The sequence below is a fragment of the Silurus meridionalis genome, chromosome 8, assembly GCF_014805685.1.
Source record: "Silurus meridionalis isolate SWU-2019-XX chromosome 8, ASM1480568v1, whole genome shotgun sequence".
Lineage (NCBI taxonomy): Eukaryota > Metazoa > Chordata > Actinopteri > Siluriformes > Siluridae > Silurus > Silurus meridionalis.
Genome location: NC_060891.1, coordinates 6345635 through 6368283, shown reverse-complemented (window position 1 = coordinate 6368283; position 22649 = coordinate 6345635). Strand labels below are relative to the sequence as shown.

General features: G+C 37.3%; 1 protein-coding gene across 3 annotated transcripts in view; it reads left to right on the top strand.

Annotated features, from left to right (window-relative positions):
• Window positions 1-22649, top strand: part of cep170ba (centrosomal protein 170Ba) — a 30734-nt gene that overhangs the window by 7212 nt on the left and 873 nt on the right. Inside the window, exons 3-18 of one of the 3 annotated variants that reach the window (XM_046855368.1) lie at window positions 295-384; window positions 1801-1879; window positions 2268-2326; window positions 2525-2684; window positions 7188-7298; window positions 8322-8798; window positions 11094-11959; window positions 15043-15207; window positions 16129-16258; window positions 16348-17877; window positions 19965-20097; window positions 20823-20949; window positions 21117-21245; window positions 21338-21426; window positions 21915-22008; window positions 22094-22145. In XM_046855368.1, the coding sequence (XP_046711324.1) occupies window positions 295-384; window positions 1801-1879; window positions 2268-2326; window positions 2525-2684; window positions 7188-7298; window positions 8322-8798; window positions 11094-11959; window positions 15043-15207; window positions 16129-16258; window positions 16348-17877; window positions 19965-20097; window positions 20823-20949; window positions 21117-21245; window positions 21338-21426; window positions 21915-22008; window positions 22094-22145 (4291 nt within the window). Of the gene's footprint in view, window positions 1-294; window positions 385-1800; window positions 1880-2267; window positions 2327-2524; window positions 2685-7187; window positions 7299-8321; window positions 8799-11093; window positions 11960-15042; window positions 15208-16128; window positions 16259-16347; window positions 17878-19862; window positions 20098-20822; window positions 20950-21116; window positions 21246-21337; window positions 21427-21914; window positions 22009-22093; window positions 22146-22649 lie in introns of all 3 variants that reach the window. The other 2 variants (XM_046855367.1, XM_046855369.1) reach the window with 2 other exon arrangements.

Below are 22649 nucleotides of genomic sequence, written 5' to 3'. Positions count from 1 at the left end.
GACTGGTGACTTTTATACACATAACGAGTTGATATTAGGAGCACTTTCTTAATGGTACGGGAGTAATTTTGGTGTGTGGTGGTCAGGGTTCTTGCTGGTTGGTAGAGGATCAAATCAAATGTTTTCCTCTCTCTGTTAAAATAAACCTACCATATGAATTCTAGACTGTTTTGAGGGGTTACATTTATACAAAATCAACAGGGGATCAAATAATTCTTTCCCCCACTGTAGAATGTAATTTCTTACTTGTTTTCAAGTTGCTAAGCGTTGTGTGTGGCATGTTTTGTTTTATAGTCTCGTAGTGTGGACAAGCAGCATGCTGTAATCAACTACGACCCGACCACAGACGAGCACCTTGTTAAAGACCTGGGCAGTCTTAACGGGGTGAGTTTGCAGTGGATCATCATTTTCAGCAAAACATTGAACCATTGCTTAGATGTGAGGTGATTGCAGTACAATCACTTTATCCTTCCATTCTTCATATTCTTTCTTTTCTTCTCCTTCATATCCTCCTTCCTTCTATTTCTTCTTCATATTATTCCTGTTCTGCTTCCACTTTATTTTCATTGTGCAGATAATGAAAATAATTCTATTACAGTGAGCAAATAATAAAACCAACCCTGGATGCTAGTAAACTGAAACTATTCCACCTAATGTATATGAATAAAACAAATTTGTTCTGTCTAACTATCCATCAGGTTTTGTTATTGTTTGCCCCATAATCTATTACTCCTGCAATAATTAGTCTGGCAAGGAAAAACATTGGTTGTTCGAACAACATCGACCTCATCAATGATCAAATCACTGACAGTCAGTTGATGAGATTTGCAAGAGAGCAGCTTCAAGGTGCATAAAGCACATTACATTTAAACCTAAATTCCAAGTTCAGCTTGGAAAGTCAGTAATATATTTTTTTTTTTTTTCCCGTTATCTGGTTGTTGAACCTGCCTGACCTCAGAGCTGCTAAAAAAAAACACAGACGAGCTATCTGTATGTGGCCAGTGTTAGTGATTTGTTTAACAGTGTTACTCGTTACTTCAGAAACGTTGTACGCAGTATTTTATCTATGTGCCTGAAGTAGCTCATGATTGATTGATCAGTGCTGAGTGATTAGTAGGTGGTAGAAATAAAGTTGATTTTAACGTCTTTTAGCACCTGCAATAATTGAAAAACAATTTAATGAAAAATAAATCTAGGCATCCTAGAAAATTGGCTGCCTCCAAGTTTGTTTTACGCTAAAAAAGTCAGGTGTCCCACTATTTATGGCCATATTGTGTGTGTGTTTGTGTAAATATAAAAAAATATATATATAAATTTTATATAAACAAATTTTTTTCTACTTTTAAGAGTAAAACATCATGCAAACCTTTTTATAAAAGACACAGTAGTAAGCAGCTGAAGGTTTCTTTCTAGCTTTCCAGTCAGCAGTAGACATTGAGCTTTTTGATTTGCATTTATTTTCTTCTGACTGACATTTTTTAACTGACACATTGCTATTAACACCTTGATGATTAAACTTTCACTGAAAAGGTCCTGAGGCATCTCTATCAATTTTTACACACCCCAACGTCTAGCATGCATGAAACCTGCCAAGGCTTCATTATTACCTCACCTACTGTTACTGTTACATCTGATTCCTGCATGTCTACACATTCGTTGTCAAGTAAATAAAAAAATCAGCCAATTTGTTTTTCACACACTGTGAATTCACACAAACTATCAGTGACCGAACATGTAAACCAAACATGCGTTTATTTCACATCTTTGTGCACGTGTTCTCTTTCCCTTTCTGTTCTGCAGACATTTGTGAACGATCTTCGCATTCCTGACCAGACCTACATCACCCTGAAGCTCTCGGACGTTGTTCGCTTTGGATATGATATCCTTTTGCAGCTGCTCTCACCCAGAAAGATTCGTTTTTTTTCTAACATTAAGCTTCTCTTTTATATTATTTTAATGCTAAACTAATAACATCCCTTCATGTGGTTGTATGCTATGTTTGGGGGGAAAAAAAAGATTGCGCATGCAAGAAATTCTGTTTTGACAATCGCAAGTGTAGCACCTTTCTTGTTAATGAGGCAGATTTAATATGCTGCACAGTAAAGGACAAAATTTAGCAAGACAGCTTTATTCTGTAAAAGTCATGATATACACAGTGTCATATAAAAATGCTTATGTTTTTAATTTAAAGTTATGCGTGAGTGCTGTACTTTGCTGACACATGCTGTGGACTTCATATGACCGAGCAATACCTTAACTCTCCTCACATTCTCATGTTTATATCATGGAGCGAAGTCAACACAAAGTCCCAGAGGAGGCTCTTAAGGTATGTAAGTGCATGATGTACCAATATGTTTGTGTAATTGCTAAATGCTGCTTGTTGTCAATCCAGTTTACTTCACTTCCTGTAGTTCTAGATCATGTTTAGGGAGGAGTGCTTGTGTGTGCCTTTGTTTTTCCAATTTCATACGAAGCACAATGCCATGCGCTTAAATGAGCTGGTTTTGTGTTTTCTGGGTGTCAGCATGAGAAGTACACGAGTCAGCTGCAGGTGGGCGTAAATCCTCTGGAGCTCGGGAAGGCCGAGCAGGCAGACGAGAAGAACAGCACTGCAGACCTGCAGCATTCCAGACACGACAAGAGCGAGCGCAAATCCAATATCGGTACCATCAACTGCCCTAACGGTATACTCTGTTTACCCTTGATCTGCTTATCAATGCAAACTCATGATTTGCTATATATTCATAATATTGTATTAAAAGTTGATAAATGCCAAACAGTTCAACTTTTTGTGTCCTGAAAGAAGCACAAACACACATTGAATATGTTTATTGAAATGTTTGTGCTGTGCTCAGTAATTCTGCTAAATGATGGAATTTGGTTATAGTGACACTGGTCAAATCCCTATAATGGTTTCTAAATAGAACTCTGTGGGCAGTTATTTCAGTATATAGTGTGCAATGCTGTGTTGTGTTGCATCTAATAAAATCTTGTGAAATATATACATTATAAAATCTCTTTACTGAGGAGATGAACTGGAATGCTGACTGCACCCCTAGGCCTCCTCACTTAACATCAGCGTCTACATTTACTTAAGTTCTTGTGGCTGAATGAGCACAAATTCCCACAGCCAAAATTCCGTAGAAAGAAGAGTAAAGGGACTACGTTTGGAGTTTCAGCAAGCATATATTAGTATTATGGTCAGGTGTCCACATAAACTATATGGACAAAAGTACTGGGATTTCTGACTTTTCGAGCCAAATGTGGTCCTTCCCCAAAATATTTGCCACAAAGTTGGAAGCACACAATTGTATAGGAGGTATTTGGATGTGGTAGGATTAAATTTCCCCTTTACTTGGACTAGCATGACTATGCCCTTGTGCATGTGAGCTTCTTAAAGATAAGGTTTTCATGAGTTGGAGTGGAAGATCTTGAGTGGTCTGCTTTGACATCAACCCCATTGAACACCTTTGGGATGAATAGGAGCACTGATTGCTGATTGCACCCCAATATGACTATTACATCATTAATGCCCTGGCTGAATGAGCACAAATCTCTACAAGCACACTCCAAAATATAATGGAGCATCTTTCCAGAAAACTGAAGGTTTTATTTATATATGTATATATATATAAATATATATATACAGGTGTACCACTTTATTAGGTACACCTGTCCAACGCAAATTTCTAATCAGCCAATCACATGGCAGCAACTCAATGCATTTAGGCATGTAGACATGGTCAAGACGATCTGCTGCAGTTCAAACCGAGCGTCAGAATGGGGAAGAAAAGTGATTTAAGTGACTTTGAACGTGGCATGGTTGTTGGTGCAAGACGGGCTGGTCTGAGTATTTCAGAAACTGCTGAACTACTGGGATTTTCATGCACAACCATCTCTAGGGTTTACAGAGAATGGTCCGAAAGAAGACCACACCAGGTGCCACTCCTGACCGCTAAGAACAGGAAACTGAGGCTACAATTTGTACAGGCTCACCAAAATTGGACAATAGAAGATTGGAAAAACGTTGCCTGGTCTGATGAGTCTCGATTTCTGCTGCGACATTCAGATGGTAGGGTCAGAATTTGGCGTCAACAACATGAACGCATGGATCCATCCTGCCTTGTATCAACGGTTCAGGCTGGTGGTTGTGTTGTAATGGTGTGGGGGATATTTTCTTGGCACACTTTGGGCCTATTAGTACCAATTGAGCATCGTGTCAACACCACAGCCTACCTGAGTATTGTTGATGACCATGTCCATCCCTTTATGACCACAGTGTACCCATCTTCTGATGGCTACTTCCAGCAGGATAACGCACCATGTCATAAAGCGCAAATCATCTCAGACTGGTTTCTTGAACATGACACTGTACTCAAATGGCCTCCACAGTCACCAGATCTTAATCCAATAGAGCACCTTTGGGATGTGGTGGAACGGGAGATTCGCATTATGGATGTGCAGCCGACAAATCTGCAGCAACTGTGTGATGCTATCATGTCAATATGGACCAAAATCTCTGAGGAATGTTTCCAGTACCTTGTAGAATCTATGCCACGAAGGATTAAGGCAGTTCTGAAGGCAAAAGGGGGTCCAACCCAGTACTAGTAAGGTGTACCTAATAAAGTGGCTGGTGAGTGTGTGTGTGTGTGTGTGTGTGTGTGTATAGTGTAAAGGGACTGATAACTTGGTTATAATTTCCTTATATTTTGTCTGAACATTGTTCTGGATGTATGTAAGTGTGTAAAGCACTGTAATGTTCCAACATTAGATTTGAGTCCAGACAAAACAACAAGTATGAGGCTACAGTGCAGAATGTAATTCTAATGGTATTTAGTTTTTTTGGACTCCTTGCTTGTTTTTTTGTAATCTCTGTTAGCATTGGACAAGAAGAACACTAAAATAGCTTGTGTCTTTTTTTCAGCGAGCATTTTTCTATCAAGAGAATGTATTGAGTATAGCTCATGCACACAGTGATTATAGTTGTTTCCCCATCTGCTGTGTCTGCTAGTCTCACACTTATAAATGTGATGTCTGCATGACAATACTAATGCTGAACTTTATGAACTCAGTGCAGTAGAACACTTCCCTGTGAGATTTGGATTCGGTTATGTCTATTTGTTTAGTATCGTCCTGTCATATTTCCTACCTTTTGGAAGAAAAACAGGTTGTTTCTCTTCCTTTTTTGTGTGTTTGTGGCAGCATTTTGAGGGAAAACTCTTTACATAGTGTAAATTTGCTATCTCTACTATAAGTACGAAGTTTGGAAAACTGCAATGTATTTCTCTATTGCAGCTCAACTGGAAGTAACATTGTCCATAAATGAAAAGAGAGAAAATGACATTTTGATTGCAGTGCACAAGCATTATGAATATTGTGACAGTCACTATGTGGTTACACACTAAATTGCGAGATTTTTTTGAGTAACGCACCTCTTTTGTTAGCAGCCCAACATATCTTCTTTTTTTATGAAGGTATCAGCAAAGCAGTCAGCGAAGCATTTCACTGTTGTATGTTTTGGCAAAATAATTACAAGTTATTATAAGTTTCAGGTGTGACAGCATGCTATAGAGAGAAAAAAACACATTTTTGACAAATTTTCTACTATAATTTGACACCACAGCGACATCCTTTGTGTCTCTCAGACTGCCATATGAATTTTTGGGGAGTTTTACGAAGTTTACTTCAGGGCTTGTCTTTTTCAAGTGTCTAATCTTGGCTTCAGACTTGAACCAATTTTTATGTCTACCATAACCTTAAAAAGGATATGTTGTGCTTTTCTATGCTTGTGGTTAATCCTTGTAGTGTCTCTTATAGCAGTTTCAGTGGAATATAGTTCACTGACTCACACTTGGGTGTTGCCCAGCCCTGCCCAAAAGAGCTAGTGTTAGATTGCATACATACCTTGATTCAGTTCTGAATGACATGTATAAGTTCAGTGTTCAGTAAAAAAAAAATACTCCATAGTATCCACTTGTAAAAAAAAGAAATTAAAGTAACTTAAATAATAAAGTAAATTGGTGAGTTTTTTTTATCAGTTAACCAGCTATTGTTCGTCTTTGTAGAGCGTCCACCTGTTCATGCTACATAGTGCCAGTGTGTTACACTGTTTGCTCTGCATGGCACTTCAGCTGTGATGGACAACAGGCCATGCCTTTTTGTGTAGACAGAGAGAGGATTCCACCGAGTCAAACCAGCATTACGTCATTATTTTGCTTTTAACTGGGTCAGATCAGTTGCCATGTGTGTCTGAGCAGCATAAATGCTGTAGCTATTATTTTGTTTTGTTGTTAAAGTTTATTATTATTTATATTCTGAGACCCACAATTTTATATAACTGAAGTCGAAAAGTAGAACCTCAAACTTTTCAGCTATTTTCATTATTTTCAGTAAACTCACCACAGACTTATCTTTTTTTTTTTTTCTTACAAAATTTTTTAAAGATTCCCTACATTTGCAAAAGGCAATGTTCAGAGCCTGGCTTGGATCCTTAAACCTCAACTGCTAAAAAAAAAAAACTGGCCTAAAGCCCCTGTACATGTAACACACACAGTGTGTAACACTCTCAGTTCTTTTTCTGTATCAGTGTCACACACTCTCCCTATCAGTCTATTAGGTCACACACGCACACACACACAATTTTCCCAATCAGTATAGACTCTGACTTTCTGTATTTTTCCTAACAACACTTTTCCATCTGACTTTCTGCTCACATTTGTCATTTGTCTTTTCTGCCATTACTTTTACATGCCATTTTACAATTACATTCCCCCATTTGCCTTTTAACATCAAACTATCTACAAGCCAATGAAAGCGTTACAAACTTTTCAGAGCGGCATTGTCAAGTCAAAGTTTGTCATGATGATCTTTACCTGTCTGGTAATTGTTTTTTGTAAGCTGTTTGTTGATGTTTCTACATGTGTAGATATCACCTTCCCTTTCAATTGTCTTTTCGTTGAAATATACGATTGTCCACCTCCAACATTGTGGTAAAAGTTTGAGGAGGAACCACGTACGGCTGGAAAAGTCATGTTTCCTAATAAATGTAGTGAAGATGCTGGTGCAACCTGTTATTGGCGATATAGGAGTTTTTATTTGTATTTTTTTTTTTATTAGAAATTTGTGTTGAAGGTTTCTATATTTCTTTCCCTCGCATTTTCTTTATCACTTTTTTCTTTCACTCACAGAGCCACCGGTCTTCAAGCCCACTCCTTTATACGGCCAGCCCTCTTGGTGGGGTGAAGACGAAGATCACAAGGGTGAACACTGTGAATCAGGCAGCAATCACAGTAATGCAGGTCTGTAACTTTCTAACTATACAGCAAAGCTTTCACATTGTAATAGCATTGCTGCTATTGTGATCATTTTGGTTTATAACACTGACATAACTGCCCTCTAGTAAAACACGGGTGAAAAGAAAGGCTTATTGACTAAGGACTGTTCTGTTAACAGCAAAGCCACAGTCTTGTGAGGAATTAGCAGCCGTCTAAGCTGCAGCTGAATGAGAGGGGGATTGTTTCTTTCTGAGGCAGGATTCAAATCTGCCTTCTCTGGTTTTATAGGACATTCTCATATGCATTTCTCAGAGTGTGTAGTACATTCTGTGACCCAGCCATGGATTCGAACAAACACACTGCAAGATCTGCATTACTATTATACATTATATGTATTATATACCCCTAAAATACAGGTTAGGCTTTGGGAAAGATTACAGTCTGCATTGATTTACTGTATGCTCAAAAGTATTTGGACACCTGACCATCATAGTCCTGTGCGTGCCTTTTTGCCACAAAGATGGAAGCATATGATGTCTCTCCCAACTTCAGTGTCTGACCTCACTAATGCTCTTTCGGATGACTGGACAAATCCACACATCCCATGTGATATCTAATGGAAAGCCTTTCCAGAAGGTTATAGAAACCTGAAATAAGAAGATATGAATGTGATATTTAGGTGTCAACATACTTTTGGCTATATTGTGTATTTAATTGAATTCATTTTAGTTTGTATAGTGCTTATAACAATGGACTTGACTTGACATTGTCCCAGTGCATCTTCACAGAGATAAAAGGGTTATAAAGTTTGAATTTGGAAGTTTAGTGCCTATAAGTTTGTTCTTAATAAGTTTATGCCTAATGAGTGTGCCAGTGGCAACTGTGGCAAGGGAGAGAGAAATACGGATTAATCTTATTTAGGCAGCTTCTGTCTAATTTCAGTTCTGTGTAAATATACATGTATATTTATAATAAATTAGCACTGGATTACAATATAAAGTATACTAGGTCTGTGACTGATCTTTATATGCAAATGTCTTTTCACAGAAAAACAGAAGGAAGGCTCCAAACAAGAGGCTAATGGACCCCCCTCTGAACAACATGGAAAGACCATTTACTCCAATCGAAGGGATGCAAACTACTTTGAAATTACCACCAAGGAATTGCTATCAAGGCCTAAAACTACCGAGCAAGAGGTCCAGGTGATCCCAACAAAAGACACAGTCAATAAAGTGCCATCAACACCCCCTGTAGTGCAGAGCCATGCCTCCTTCACCATTGAGTTTGATGATGGCACTCCCGGAAAGATTAAAATCAAAGACCACGTCACGAAATTCTCCTTCCGTCAACGCAAGCACCCCAGCAAAGAGTCACTTGGTGCTCCAACAGAGGTGATGTCATCAGAGAGCAAGGTGGCTGATTGGCTGGTGCAGACTGACACAAGCATGATAAGTAGACATTTTCAATCAGATGATCTTTACACCACCAAGAGTGACCTTTCCATGAACAAAAACACTCTGAAAGGTAAGTTACAATACTGTTGAAAGTAAAATTGAAATTGTTAAAATTTTGGAAATTTGCTTTCAATGTCTATTTAGAACAGCAGTGAGGGACAATGACACCCTTGGGTGCATTTATTTTTTTTATTTAATTTTTTTTATTTAAAATGTGCATCAGCAACATGTATCAAATATGCAGACTGAAGATCTAAAAAATACACCACAAAAATACCCAACTGAATGGTAGTAGGTGAGTTTACACTTATCAGTCAGGATGCAAGAAGGAGATGACAATGCTTAGGTGATCCACAGTGTTTGGGTATGTAAATTAAAGAGCATCAGACACACCTGGGCTGAATAACCACCCTGCTTGTCATGAGAGCCTTGAACATTGGCGCTTGGACAAATCTCACTCACTCATTTGTTAAATTTTAGTAATGCTTTACCTTAATTAGGGTTGTGGGGATTGTGTCACAATTCCCGCTCAAAGCAATTTCAGATAAAAATGAGAAGCGTTCAATGAATAGAAGTGTGTACGATTACACTACTGTTCATAAGTGGCAATGGAGACTGGTATTGAGAGAAAAAGGGTAAAAAGATTTTGTGTGTGTGTGTATATATATATATATATATATACACACGTGTGTCTAATAAATATTTACACAGTGGTACCCCGCTCATCGACCTTTTCGCTTAGCGAAAAGTTTTTCGACCAAAATTTGCGCCCGCTGAACGACCAAATGCCTGCTTATCGACCCTTTTTTTTTTTTACCCCGAACCACGTGGAGTGAGGGACAGGATCTTTCCAGTTCCGCCTCAGCCTTCGTGGAGAGAGCATCTATCGTAAATTATACTTCAGTTTGTGAACAATAAAGTGTTATTTAGAGGTCATTATAACAATTTAGTGCGTGTATTGTATATTGCATGTAAATTCGCTCTTCAACCTTTTCACATTTCAACCGGTTTTAAGGAACGGATTAAGGCTGATAAGCGGGGTACCACTGTATAATATATAATATATATGTGTGTAATCCCAACAGTGGGGGGCGCAAATGTTCTTTTTGCAACAAATCTCCTTTGTGGACAGATTTAGTAACTTTTTGTCCTTACATTTCTGAGGTTGACTGCTCTAGTGACCAGGGATACCGAGAACATCCCAACAAAAATTCCATACATTTTAACATTGCAGTTTTTCTGTTTTTCAGACAAGAGCCTGAAATGTTTGTGTGTGTTGTGTGTGTTTGTGTGTGCATATTCATTCAGAAATGTTTAAGCCCCTTCATGGTCTGCAACATTTTATATATATATATATAAAAAATATAATTTTTATATATATATTTTAGATTTTAAAATGCAAAATAAATAACATCAACATTAGGGATGTAACAGTACACAAAATTCACAGGTCGGTACGTACCTCGGTTTTTAAGTCACGATTAAATTTCGGTACAGTTGAGGGAAGAAATGCGAAAAGCAAAATTGCTTGTCTTTTTTTTTTTTTTTTTTTTTAATTAACACAGTTTATTATAATTAACATTGGTAAACAACAGTTTACATTTTTAAAGCATTTTAAATAAGAAGCCTGCTTCGTTAAATATTATATAAAATAATGTTAAATATATATTTTTTAAATAAAATAGAATGAATCTAATTAATACAATACACTTTTAAATTATTTTAATTAAATTGAGTATTCATTTAAATTGGCACAAATTAAATTTATTTAAATAAATGGAAAAATTAAATAGTTTACATTTGTAAGACCTTATTTATGACTTATGAGGAAATGTGTATATAAGTGTGAGTGTGTGTGTTTTACATTTAATGTAAAATTTTCTAAAGCTATACTTCTTAACCTCTATTTATTTCAGCATACTTTACTTTAATTTCATCCTTCATTCATTCAAGAATCAAAGTCACTTTTTTAAAGTCAATTTTCTCTAAGAGAAATTGGATACATCCAAGTTCAAAGTGTTAAAGAAAAGGAGTATGTGTCAATTAGGGGTGTACGAAAGGTCAGCCATCTTTGCAACACTGCCCTGATTTAGATGGGCGTGTGCCACAGGTGTCCTGAAAGTGTAGAAACATCTCAATGTGAGAAATGGGATGCACCAAAACTACATTTCAGGTATCATAGCAAAAGAATATGTATGTCAGTATGTTATTTCAGCTTTCCCTTTTTAATACATTTACATTTATGTGGTTTGGAGTACAGCGGTTATCATAAGGGTTAAAAATATATATATATTTGTTAGTTTAGGGATGTGCTTGTATTTTGGTGTCATACAATGAGTCATGCTGATGCAGCTGTCTTTGCTAGATGGACACCAGCATGAGGATGGAACACAAAGCAACTCTGAAGATCCTGTCTCAAATTCTCCGGACGTCTCAAGAGAGCCACCTCTTCAGCATCTTTTCACTCCTCCAGAGAAAGAGGAACCTCCCATGACCTCTACACCACGCTGTCAAACTCAACCTAAAAAGGACCCCAAACAAGCTTTTGTCATCAATTTACTTGATGATGACGTTCCCAGGGGTCGATCTCACTCCTTTACCAACAACATGTCTCCAGCAGAATCCCATGCCGCTCTTAAAAGAAGAACAGAGAAGACAAAGGGAGCTGCCCAATCTGGAGAGAGTTTAAGCTCCTCAGCTGTGCAGAACACACCCACTCAGCGGTTTACTGTACCTCTTAAAGGTTCTGAAGGTTCTCAGAGAGGTGGAATGCTGAGAAGAGAGAAGAGTGATATTCTAGGCAGTACTTCGAACTTTTCTTCTCGCTCAGCTTCCTCAAAACCATTTGCAAGCGTGGGGCGCAAATCCAGAATGGCATTGGATTTTATGAGCGAGTTTCTCAAGGTATCAAAATCCAGTTCCACTGTGAAGTCTGGGAAATCTTCATCCTCTACGCACTCAAAGGCTTCCAACATGGTTTCAGTGAGAGCAGATAATTCTACCCAGTCTCAACCCTCAGCCATGGATCAGACTTATGTTTTATCATCTTCCCAACATTTAGAACCTTCCGAAACCTTACTTCCACCCACATCTACCAATTGCACAGTTGGAAAGACCCCTAAGGGTTCCAGGCAAGAAGAGGAGGACACCTTGAGTGATACTGGCACCTACACCGTTGACACAGAGGGACCCAATAAAGAGGTGGAGGAGGCACGTAACATGATTGATCAGGTATGTTCTTTACACATATTTTACTGTCAAATAATGGAGCAAATGTTTTGTTCACATTTCTTTTGCTCTGATGCAGGAATGCATGTACACCCTTGTGTTTACTCTGCTTGTTAGTGGAATTGGAAGTGCGCTTCTGCTTGCATTTTCTTTTTCTTGTGCTCAGATTTTCTTTTGCAACAAACTTCCTTAAAAAATCATTTCATTGAGCAGAATGGGTTACAATATTAGTAATGATTCCCGACTGTCACGGTGTTTCGCCCATGTTTCTGAGCTAAACAACTCATTTCTTAATATGATTAGCATGTTTTACATAGCTAAATATATAAATTCTGTAAAACCTCAGGAGGCGTGCACGCTCAAATTAAATTATTTACATTTACGTAGCACTTTACGGTGGACATCGTGACACAGCAGCTTTACAAAAATCCGGGTATAAATTCAGATCTGCACTGAGCAACATCTTACACAAATGACATGAGGAAGAACCTTTAGAGGAACCAGACTTAAAAGGGAACCTGTCCTCTTCCTCAGCTGCATGCTTTAAAGTTAAACAATGCATTACAATTATTTTATTAATTATTCAGAAATAGATTTTTATATATATATATATATTTTAAAATGTTTTGTGTAATAGAATTTTTGGGGGAGTTTCTTCAGAGTATTTACAGTATCTCACAAAAGTATGTACACCCCCCCACATTTCAGCAACAATTTTAGTATACAGTGGAACCCCGAATTTGTGAATGAAATTTGTTCTAGATAAGTATATTCAATCCAAATCATACGTATAATGATATATATACATATATACGTATAATTTCCCCCTAAGAAATAATGTAAATTCAGAGAATGCATTCCAGGAAATGTTCATGTAAAATTAAAAATACATTACAATATATAGTAATACAGTATAATAATACATTTATCTGTGATATTTGTTAAATTACTGTATATTATAACAACAATAATCTTAAATGTAAAGAAAAGTACACTGTTTAGCTTGGAGGAGAGTCGGTGCTGGTGTGAGGGAGACGAGGCGGAGTGGAGGATAGGGGTTACTGCTGGGAAAGAGGGGAATTGCCTTCCATTATGATGTCAGGAAGGCTTTCACTCTCTTTACTTAGTGTAGGTTTTTTGAATCACTTCTTTTTAACTTGTCTTCAATCTAATGAAACTTCTTGGCTGTTTTCGCCGGGTTGGGAAGCGTGCAACAAAGAACCAACATACCAGCGTGATGTTCGTATAACAAAGCTTCACGCGCATAACGAGACAAAATTTTGCGAATATTTTTGTTCAGTGTACGAGATAAATTTGTTCCTGAAAACCGCTCGTGTTCCCATATGCTCTTACTTGCATGTTTATTTTCCCATTAGAATTTATGTAAAAGCATTCAGTTCCTCCCCAGACCTTAGACGTTCTCTTATTTCAGCCCTTAAAAATGTTTCATGCCCAATTTAACACTCAAATATACTTGTATTACTTTTTATGTTTGTACTTTTGTTACATTATAAACATAAAGAAATAAAAAGCTTTTTGTTCTTTATGATTGTACTTACTGTTAAACTAGACATGCCTTATTGCAGATAAGGATCTTGTGCGTGTACACCACGTTCATGCTTTTCTACAATTTCTTTCTTTATTTCAATGGTTATTCTTTTTACAACGTTCTTTCCAGAGCAAACACTACACTTCTTGGGACCCATGATGCAAAATTTATAGTGAAATAAAACAAAAACACTATAAAAACAGACAAAAAGCACAATATTCACACAAGAAACACAATAATGCTCGTCTTCCCGAAATCTGCTCGAACTCCTACAAAGATTTTTAATAGTAAAACTGCTCATACACTGATATTCTCATACTACAAGGCACTCATACACAGGGGTTACACTGTATCTTCTCAAGGGACAATACTATAGAAATGAATCTTAGATATATTTTAGAGTAGTCAATGGGCAGCTTGTGTAGCAGTACAGATTTACTGTCCTCTAAACATAACTCACCAGTGCCCAGTAGGGTCAGGGTCTGGAGACGTACTTGGCCACTGAGCTTCCTCAGTAAGGTAGTTGTCACCTTGGCGGTGTGTTTGGGGTCGTTATGTTGTAAAACTGCCCTTCGGACCAGTTTCTGAAGAGATGGCACCATGTTCTGCTTCAGAATGTACTCACTTTTAAAAAAACACGTTTTTAAGATTTAAGCTTATATGTGAATTTTTTTTTTTTTTTTTTTTTTATGTTTAGTTACTTATTATTTTTCTTATTACTGTAACTTATTATTATTAATTCTTTTTGTATTATTTTTTCTTTTTTTTTCATTTATGATTGGAAAGCCTTTGAGATGCTACTTTTAAATGCACTATATAAAATAAAGATTATGATTATTATTATTATTATTATTATTATTATTATTATTATTATTAGAATGTAGAATATTGCAATCCATGAAACTCAGTATAAGGGTGTAACTGATCTTCTTCAGCCTTGGCCGTCTTTGTGGAAAGCAACAATTCTAATTCCCAAATCCTCAGAGTATTTACCATGAGGTGTCATGTTGAACATCCAGTGGTCAGTATGAGAGAATTGTACTCAAAGCAACAAATCTTAACTGCTCTAATACAAGATACACAAATATGTATGGTCCTGTTAAGCAGACAAAAACATGAATGTGATTAATAGATGATGTGGCTTTGTATAGTTACACGTCATACAGCTGCTATCACTTAAGGTGTACTCAATTTCGTTGCCAGTTATTTAGACATGAATGGTTGTATTTTGAGTTATTTTGAGAAGACAGTAAATCTATACTGCTATACAAGCTGCACATTGACTACTCTAAAATATATCCACTTTTTTTTCTATAGTATTTTCCCTTAGAAGATGTACTAAAATGGTTGCTGAAATATGAGGGGTGTACTCACTTTTGTGAAATACCGTATGTGATCGTGGTGGCTTTTTGTGAGTCACAATGTAAGTCTGCATTGTAACCCATTTAAATCAAAATGACTATCATCTTTCAGTTTGTTCTGTTCGTCAAGCCTTTTGCAAGCCCATGGAAACTCACACATCCTTTGCTCCTGACAGGTGTTTGGTGTTCTTGAGTGCCCTGAGCCATCAGCAGAAACAGTGTTTAGGTCTGTAGAGGGTGACAGAGAGGCCCAGGATAGCCTTCCACTTAGTAAGAATAGTCCTGGCCCTACTCTGGGTCATAACCCAGGCTGTAGTGACCCGGCCTTGGGTCCAGCACAGGTAACATTACACCTGGGCTCTAAATATTAATTTTAAATACGGGTCCGTCTGTCAAACAATTAATCAACCACTGGCCTAACGTTCCACTATTTTTCCATATTTCAAAGGGGCCAAGCATCTTTCAAGTTTATTTATTGCCTCTGCATAGACAGAGTTTTTGCTTTGTTAAAAATTTGTGTACACATTTTTTTCACTAATCTCTAATGCAGTAGCAATGTCCTCATATCCTTTAGTTTTGCATTGGACCTATAAACATCTTAAAATCCAACGTTTTTTTATTTCCAAAATACAGTACGAGTCTTCATATGACTTCATATTGTCCAATCAGCTATATGAAATTACTGATAATTGTTGCAAATTTAAGGTTAATGTGGAATTATAACATCTGCACTTCGGTTTTTGCTGAATCTGCACTTCTAGGCAAGTTAACCCATTAAATGTCATGTCAAAGTGCAGAAACAGTGATTTATTGAGTGTGGTGTTTGCTGTTTTTTTGTTAATGTTGAGGAAAGTGACAGTGCAGTTTGTATAGTTATTATTATCAGTGTTGATAATATAGCAAAACATGATTATCTTCTGGTGCTTGGCCTCTGTTATTTCATTTTATAACCGCTTTTGCTTAAATTTTCTTTCGGGATCCTCTCGAAGCAATGTTTGTGATTTGGAAGCAGCCTTTGCTTCTTTTCTTCACACGGGTTATTTGGTGGTGGGTGCCACAAATCATATGACAAATACTTTTAGGCTAGTGCCTTTTTATTGACTAGTGTCTAGTGAACATGTTGATCAGTATTACTTCAATATTTAGCTTTGATTCCTAATTCAAGCTGCCTGATATTGGTGGTAAATATTAACATGTATTAAATAAATGTGTTTTACTGGATTTAAATGCATCCATGTAGTCATTTTTTCCTCATTTCACAGGAAAGGTCAATGATATTGACTACTGGGGACAGTAAATGGGTTTCACGGTGGGCCAGTTTGGCTGACAGCTATTCTGTCTCGGGTCCAATTTCAGGACAAGTTGACATTTCTACACAGATGGATCTTTCAGGTAGCAGCAAGACATCCTTTTTCTTATTTTTATATCTGCATACTGTATTCAAAGCAATCATTTTAATATATTTTTAACCTGATGTTCAGCTGTCGTTCCTCGGTCTGTGCATACCCGAGCCAACGAGAGCATGGGGGCAGAGGACAGCCAGACTTTCAGAGCACAACGATTTCTACCTCAGTTGCGCCCAAGAGAGGAGGGGCAAATGCAAGCACCTAGTGTTCATGTACATTCAGCTTCTAACCTGACTTACGACAATGTGGAGAGGAACCTACAAAGTTCTTCGCGAAAAGATCCTCAGAAACTGTATGTCACAGATGATCTTGATCCAGACAGTCTGAGTGATGCTAGCAAATCAGATGATGGCTCCATCATAGACCAGGTTAGAAAAAGTAGCGCTGGAAAAACAGGAAAGAATTGGTCAGAGGTTAAAGCTGAGGCATCTAAACAAGATCTATTGGCAAATCAAAATGTGAAGGATCAAGATACTACCACAAAGTTCTCTACAGCTACTATAACTAGACAGTATGGCAGTCGCCAGTCTGGTGATTTCAGCGTTTCCACCTCTGGCAAGGATGCTTTAACAAGCATGGAAAATGCTGTGCCACTCATCAGACAAGAGAGTTTTACCAAGCATCGGTCCAGCGATGACATTCACTTTATGAAATTGCCCCATATTTCAAGTCCAGAATGTATCAATGATACAAATGCATTCAAAGGTGTGTGCAGCCAAGATACTCAGTCTTACCTTAAAGACACAGAGAATGCGCTCGCTGTTTTAGAGACCAAACTTCAAATGCAGAAGCACAGTGGCCCTGCATGCCCTCTGGAGGACTCGCTGTCTGGAGAATCAGATGTAGACACGTCTAGTACAGTCAGCCAGCCTAGTGGTCAGAATTCTGACGTATCTGCCGCCAAAAAGCCAGTGATTCTCAGTCACCTGCTAAAGGGGAGAAAACCTGCTAGTCAGCATGCTCAAGAGCAGAACACGTCTGGCCATCCTCAGTCTGGGAAGTGTAGGCTCAGTTCAAGAGACAATAATTATAAGGAATCAGGTAAGACCTCTCAGAGCTCCACTTTGCATCAGTCGTCTGATGCTGTTTCAGACCAGGAGTCTAGCTCTCAACCAGTTCATAGAAAGTACACCATCCCCCTTCGGAATGAAAGCTCTAGGAGATCTCTCAAAGGGACAGTGAGCCAAGTGCTAGCTCGCTCTGGCAGTCTTTCTGCACCGAAACCTACAAGAACATCCATGCTCCGCCGTACCCGCCTGGGTGACAGCTCTGACAAAGATAGTACAGAGACTGACCGCACCTCTCAGAACTCTGATGCCACTTCTTCTTCCACTAGAACTCAGGAGAGCAAGAGGCTTTCTCGGCTAGACATATTGGCTCTCCCGAGAAGGAGAACCAGCTCTTTCACTACACCCAGCGACTCGGAGTCCTCGGCTGGTAGAACTGGCTTTTCCAACCGCTCAGAGGCCGAGCCTGCTTACTCGGCACGTAAAGCTTCGGTACCTGACATCAAGAATGGTACACAGAGAGGTTCTGAGACTACGGGCAGGCAACCAATCATCCGTGGGCGGTCCAGCAGTGCAAAATATGCCAGCAGTACAGCCAGTGAGTGTAACCCCATCCTTTTAATTCATTGTATTTTTTTATATTTAAACAACTCTACTTGCTTTCATACTACATTTATATTTTATCCACATAAATTTTTCGCTCGCTATTTGTTTGTATTGTGTTTGGGGTGGATTTGTTTTCTTTTTGGAGACAGAATTGGAAACAGTGTATTTTGAGGAACACACAAAGGGGGAATGTTTTTTTTTTTTATTGTTATTTCATATACAGCTCTTTTTTTATAAATACTAGCATTACTACACAATAATATATTAAATACTCATTATTCAAACTATTAAGCTATGGTATTAATCTATATTCACCTTCAATTTTCTTGATGAAAAGGCTATAAAATGACTACACTTTATACTTTATGTGTCATGTATTTTTACTTTATTGTTAAAGTTTGTCAATTTATGGGCCATGTTTTACAGTACAACAGGGAAAATAATTATTTGATCTGATTTAGCAAATGCACCCGCTTACAAAGAAATTAACAGGTATATTTTAACAGAGAGAGAAGGACTATAAAAAATAATAAATTAATAATATATATATATATAAATTCATTTGTATTTGATCGAATGAAATAAGCATTTGATCCTCTACCAACCAGCAAGAATCCTGACCACCACACCCCTAAATTACTCCTGTGCCTTTAAGAAAGTGCTCCTAATATTAACTCGTTATGTGTATAAAAGTCAAACCCTAGTTTTTATATTGTCTTCTGTTAAAATAAACCTAACATAAAAACTCACAAAATCAGCAGAGGATCAAATAATAATTTCTCCCACTGTACACATATAAACTAAACCTACTAGATTTTAATATTTGTTCATTATAAGTAGGTGGTATAACAAGAATTTATAGTATTTATTTCACATTTCGTATGTAATTATCCAAAACAATTCCACATTAATAATTATACAAATCAGATCTTGAGTTATGCAGTAATACATGTATTTATGACTAAAGACCTTAAAACCCCTTTACGTGTTCCTTAAAATAGTGTTTTAGTTGTTTTTTTGTTTAGTTTTTTTCCCTTTATACTACCCATGGATTATACCTTTTTTTTCCTTGACCTAGTAATTCTGTGTAACTTGATGTTTTGCACAGCTAGGTCAGTAACTAACAGTTTGTTCACTAGTGCTCCAGATGATTAGTTGTCAGTTGTTTTGGAGCATTTCTCAGATCAGAACTTAAATTCTCAAAACTGCTTGTTCAAACTCCACATCATGTAGTCACTTCATTAAAAACTATTGCAAAATATATTATACTAGTTTCACCTAAAACGTCTTAACCCCCAAAACACATTACAGTACAGTTAAAGTGTGAATCCTGTTCGGTCTATTGCAAACAATATAAATCAAATATGCAATCAAATAAATAAATAATTATGTTTAAATTCATAGATGCCATACAAGAGAAATTCAGCCCATTCTCAGTCATTGTGATCCAGACTGTAGTTTATATCAGGAAATATTGAAAATGTGCAGCATCATGCTGACAACATGACATCTTGTTTGTTAACAATTACAAAAGTACTTGTTATTCTGGTGGCATCAATTTGTTCATTGATACAAATTCTTATTTTTGTGCGACGAATTAAGGACTTTGAGAAAAGTACAGGCTTTTGCAAGAAATCCAATGTGTTGTGCTGTTTGTACAAATTGTTTTGAGAAATGCACTTACTGGTTTGCAAATATTAAGGATGATTCGACTAATGCTCCAAAGCAACTCAAAGATTAATTAATAATAATTAAACAGTGACATTCATACTGTTATACTTTCAGTGGTCTGCATATTGCAACCTTTGACTATGTGAGCACTTAGTGGTCACTTTAAAACCCCTTTTTTCCTGTTTAACGTGGCATTCTGACATTGGTATATTTCCTCATATATTTGGTCTCTTTCTTGTCCTTCACCTTTCTTTACTACTTGCCTTGGTGTTCCTCTCTCTCCCTAATGAAATTTCTTGGGGCAAGGCTCCAGGAGACGTCAGAAGGGCTCAGACTACGCCTCCACTTCAGAGGAAGAGTATGAATCTAACCATAGCATTGCTAAAAATAAACGATCCCACCATTCAGGAGCCTTGCACAGCTCTCGAACACAGACTCCTAACCAGGTTCGCCCACCATCAAGAAGCAGGGAATCTGAAGGAGAAGGACATGAGAGCGACAACTTCCAGAACTGGACAACTCATAGTGCAGAGATTGCCAGGTAACAAAAGCTGGTCAAAAAGTTGTCACATATAATCAATGATTTCGGGAGATATTTTGGGAGACGTATTCAAAACATGGCTTGTGAACACAACCAATGCAAAAGCACAAGAGATTACCAAAATAACCATTAAGTAAGTAACATCTGGGTTGCAAGGGATTTGCAGGAATTATTTAGTAGAAATGTTACCCTATTAGGTAGATGTGTGATCGGTTAGAGTTACCTAGTGTGGGAGGAACTGACCAGAAATTGAGTACAGGTAGTCGTCGACTTACGACCACAATTGGGACCGACAAATCGGTCGTAACACGATTTTGTCATAAGTAGAGTAGGCTATATGTACAGTACTGTGAAATGATGCCGGAAGCTGGTAAAATAATAAAGTATGCCGCGGCTAGCGATTGTGGTCGTAAAGTCGGATGGTCGTAAGTTGCATAGGTTGTAAGTCGACGACTACCTGTATTTGGAATTTGAATTCAAAAAGTGAATAATTTAACAGTAGCTTTTTTTTTTGTAGTGAATGGACAATTTTATATTTTTTACTGTAAGCCTTATTGATTTTATTTACTCTGAATTTGTAAATTATGAATGATCAATTATTTGATTACATTATCAAGATTCAAATTAAAGTATTGCTTCTCATGTCATGTATCTAAACAAATAATGCTGTAATTTAGTTGTAAAAATTGATTGATTTGAATTGATTTTATTTGGTTTTGTTGAAGGCTGAGTCAGGACCTGGCTAAAGACTTGGCCATACTGGCGCAGGAAATTCATAATGTTGCTGGCGATGGTGAAACTCAGAATACTGCATCTGCTGATGCTGTGGAGCCTGTTTCAGCTGGCAAGGAGGTAACAGCTCTTTTTACTGTAGTCTCTTACATTGCCAGATGCTTTTAACACTGTCTGGTTAAATACAAGAAAGGATGCTTCAGCTTTCTATTATTGTCTACCAATTGTGTGCATTACACATGACCACACACAGGGGTATTATAAAATATATTTTTAATTTCTTGCAGTTACGGCAGCAGATTCCTGACCCCAGCATAAACTACTCTAAAGTTCTCCAAAGTTCAGCTGTGTGCAGGAATCCTGATCTGACTGTTCATGATCAAGGGCTCAAACAGCGAAGCTGGAATCAGGAACAGGTATTTTAACTTCCCCATGTTAATCTTTTCTGCCCTTTGTTCACTATTTTCTGTTTGTAGTCCTGCATTTTATTTCTTCTTTTCGGCTCCAGGTTGCTCTGGATAATTCGATGCTGAATCCTGTCTCGCAGCTTTCCATGGCTATCCGAGTAAACACTGAGCAACTGACTGAGAAGATCAAGTATGTTATTAAAGTTCGGGTGCATATCTGATGAGCATGAGTGTGTTTTAGCTTTAACTTTTAGCAGCATAGAACAACTCTATAACTGTGCTGTTCTCTGTGACCTTAGATTTGCATTACAGTGTTCTCCATTACCAAATATGGACCTCCCAATTTCTGATCACTCAATTATTTATTTACCTCTGTACAGGAAGAACAAGGACCCATGCTTTAATATTACATTGAAAAGGTGTTTTCAAACAACAATAATGCAATAAAAGTCACACTGTCATACTGTTATCAGTCACCTGCATATCCTCACTACTGCTGTGGCTTCCCACCATTTTTGTCCACAAAGGACAATTTTAATAGCCTTATTCTTATAGACAAGGGTGAACCTGTTTAAATGTGCATGAGTGTGTGACACAACAAGCCCCCTAGAATGTGTCTAATGTTGTTTGTTATATGTTTTTATAAGTTCAAATCATTTTCATTCTGTATTCTTTCAGACTTCTGTTCTATAATAAGACAGAGGTGTGGGAGGAAATAGAGACCATGCTCGATGCTGCTGATGATTCTCCACCATTGGAAAGTCCAAACAAGGTTACTTTATATTCTGTGTCTATTTCGCTGTAGATCTATGTGTATATGTTCCATTAACTTCTTAACACACTACTTCTCGTTTTAGGAGATCATGTCTATTATCCGAGATCTTAGAGGAATTCAGAAGCGGTTAGAAGGTCAGTGATTCATGTATCATTTCTTTCTTTTGTGGGTTTCAAGCATGTCTTGGATGCTCTATTAAGTAGTATATGTGAAGAAAAAAAAAAACAATTTAGGTGGAGTTGTGTGAATCACCGCTTTTATATAACAGCAGATTTTTTTCTTTCTTCCTTCTCCTGAACTTATGGGGAAAAAATACATCTCATATTATTGAGAAATCAGAAAACTATTTTCTGAAGACTTCCTTCTGGTGACACAATTGAGTTTCACAATATTAACTATTGTCTAAAAGCAATCATGTTTTAGCATGAGCACTTCAAAATACACCTGTGATTGTAATTGCTATCAGAGATATGGTGTAATAGAAACTTAGAAAATAGAAAGGTCAGGTAATATTGATTATCGCACTTTTAACAAATGGCATTTTTTAAGCATCTTTTACTGAAATCAATTGATCTCAATGTTTTTATTAAAATGAATCTGTCCATTTAAATGCACCCTTAATTTGGTGGTGTATATAT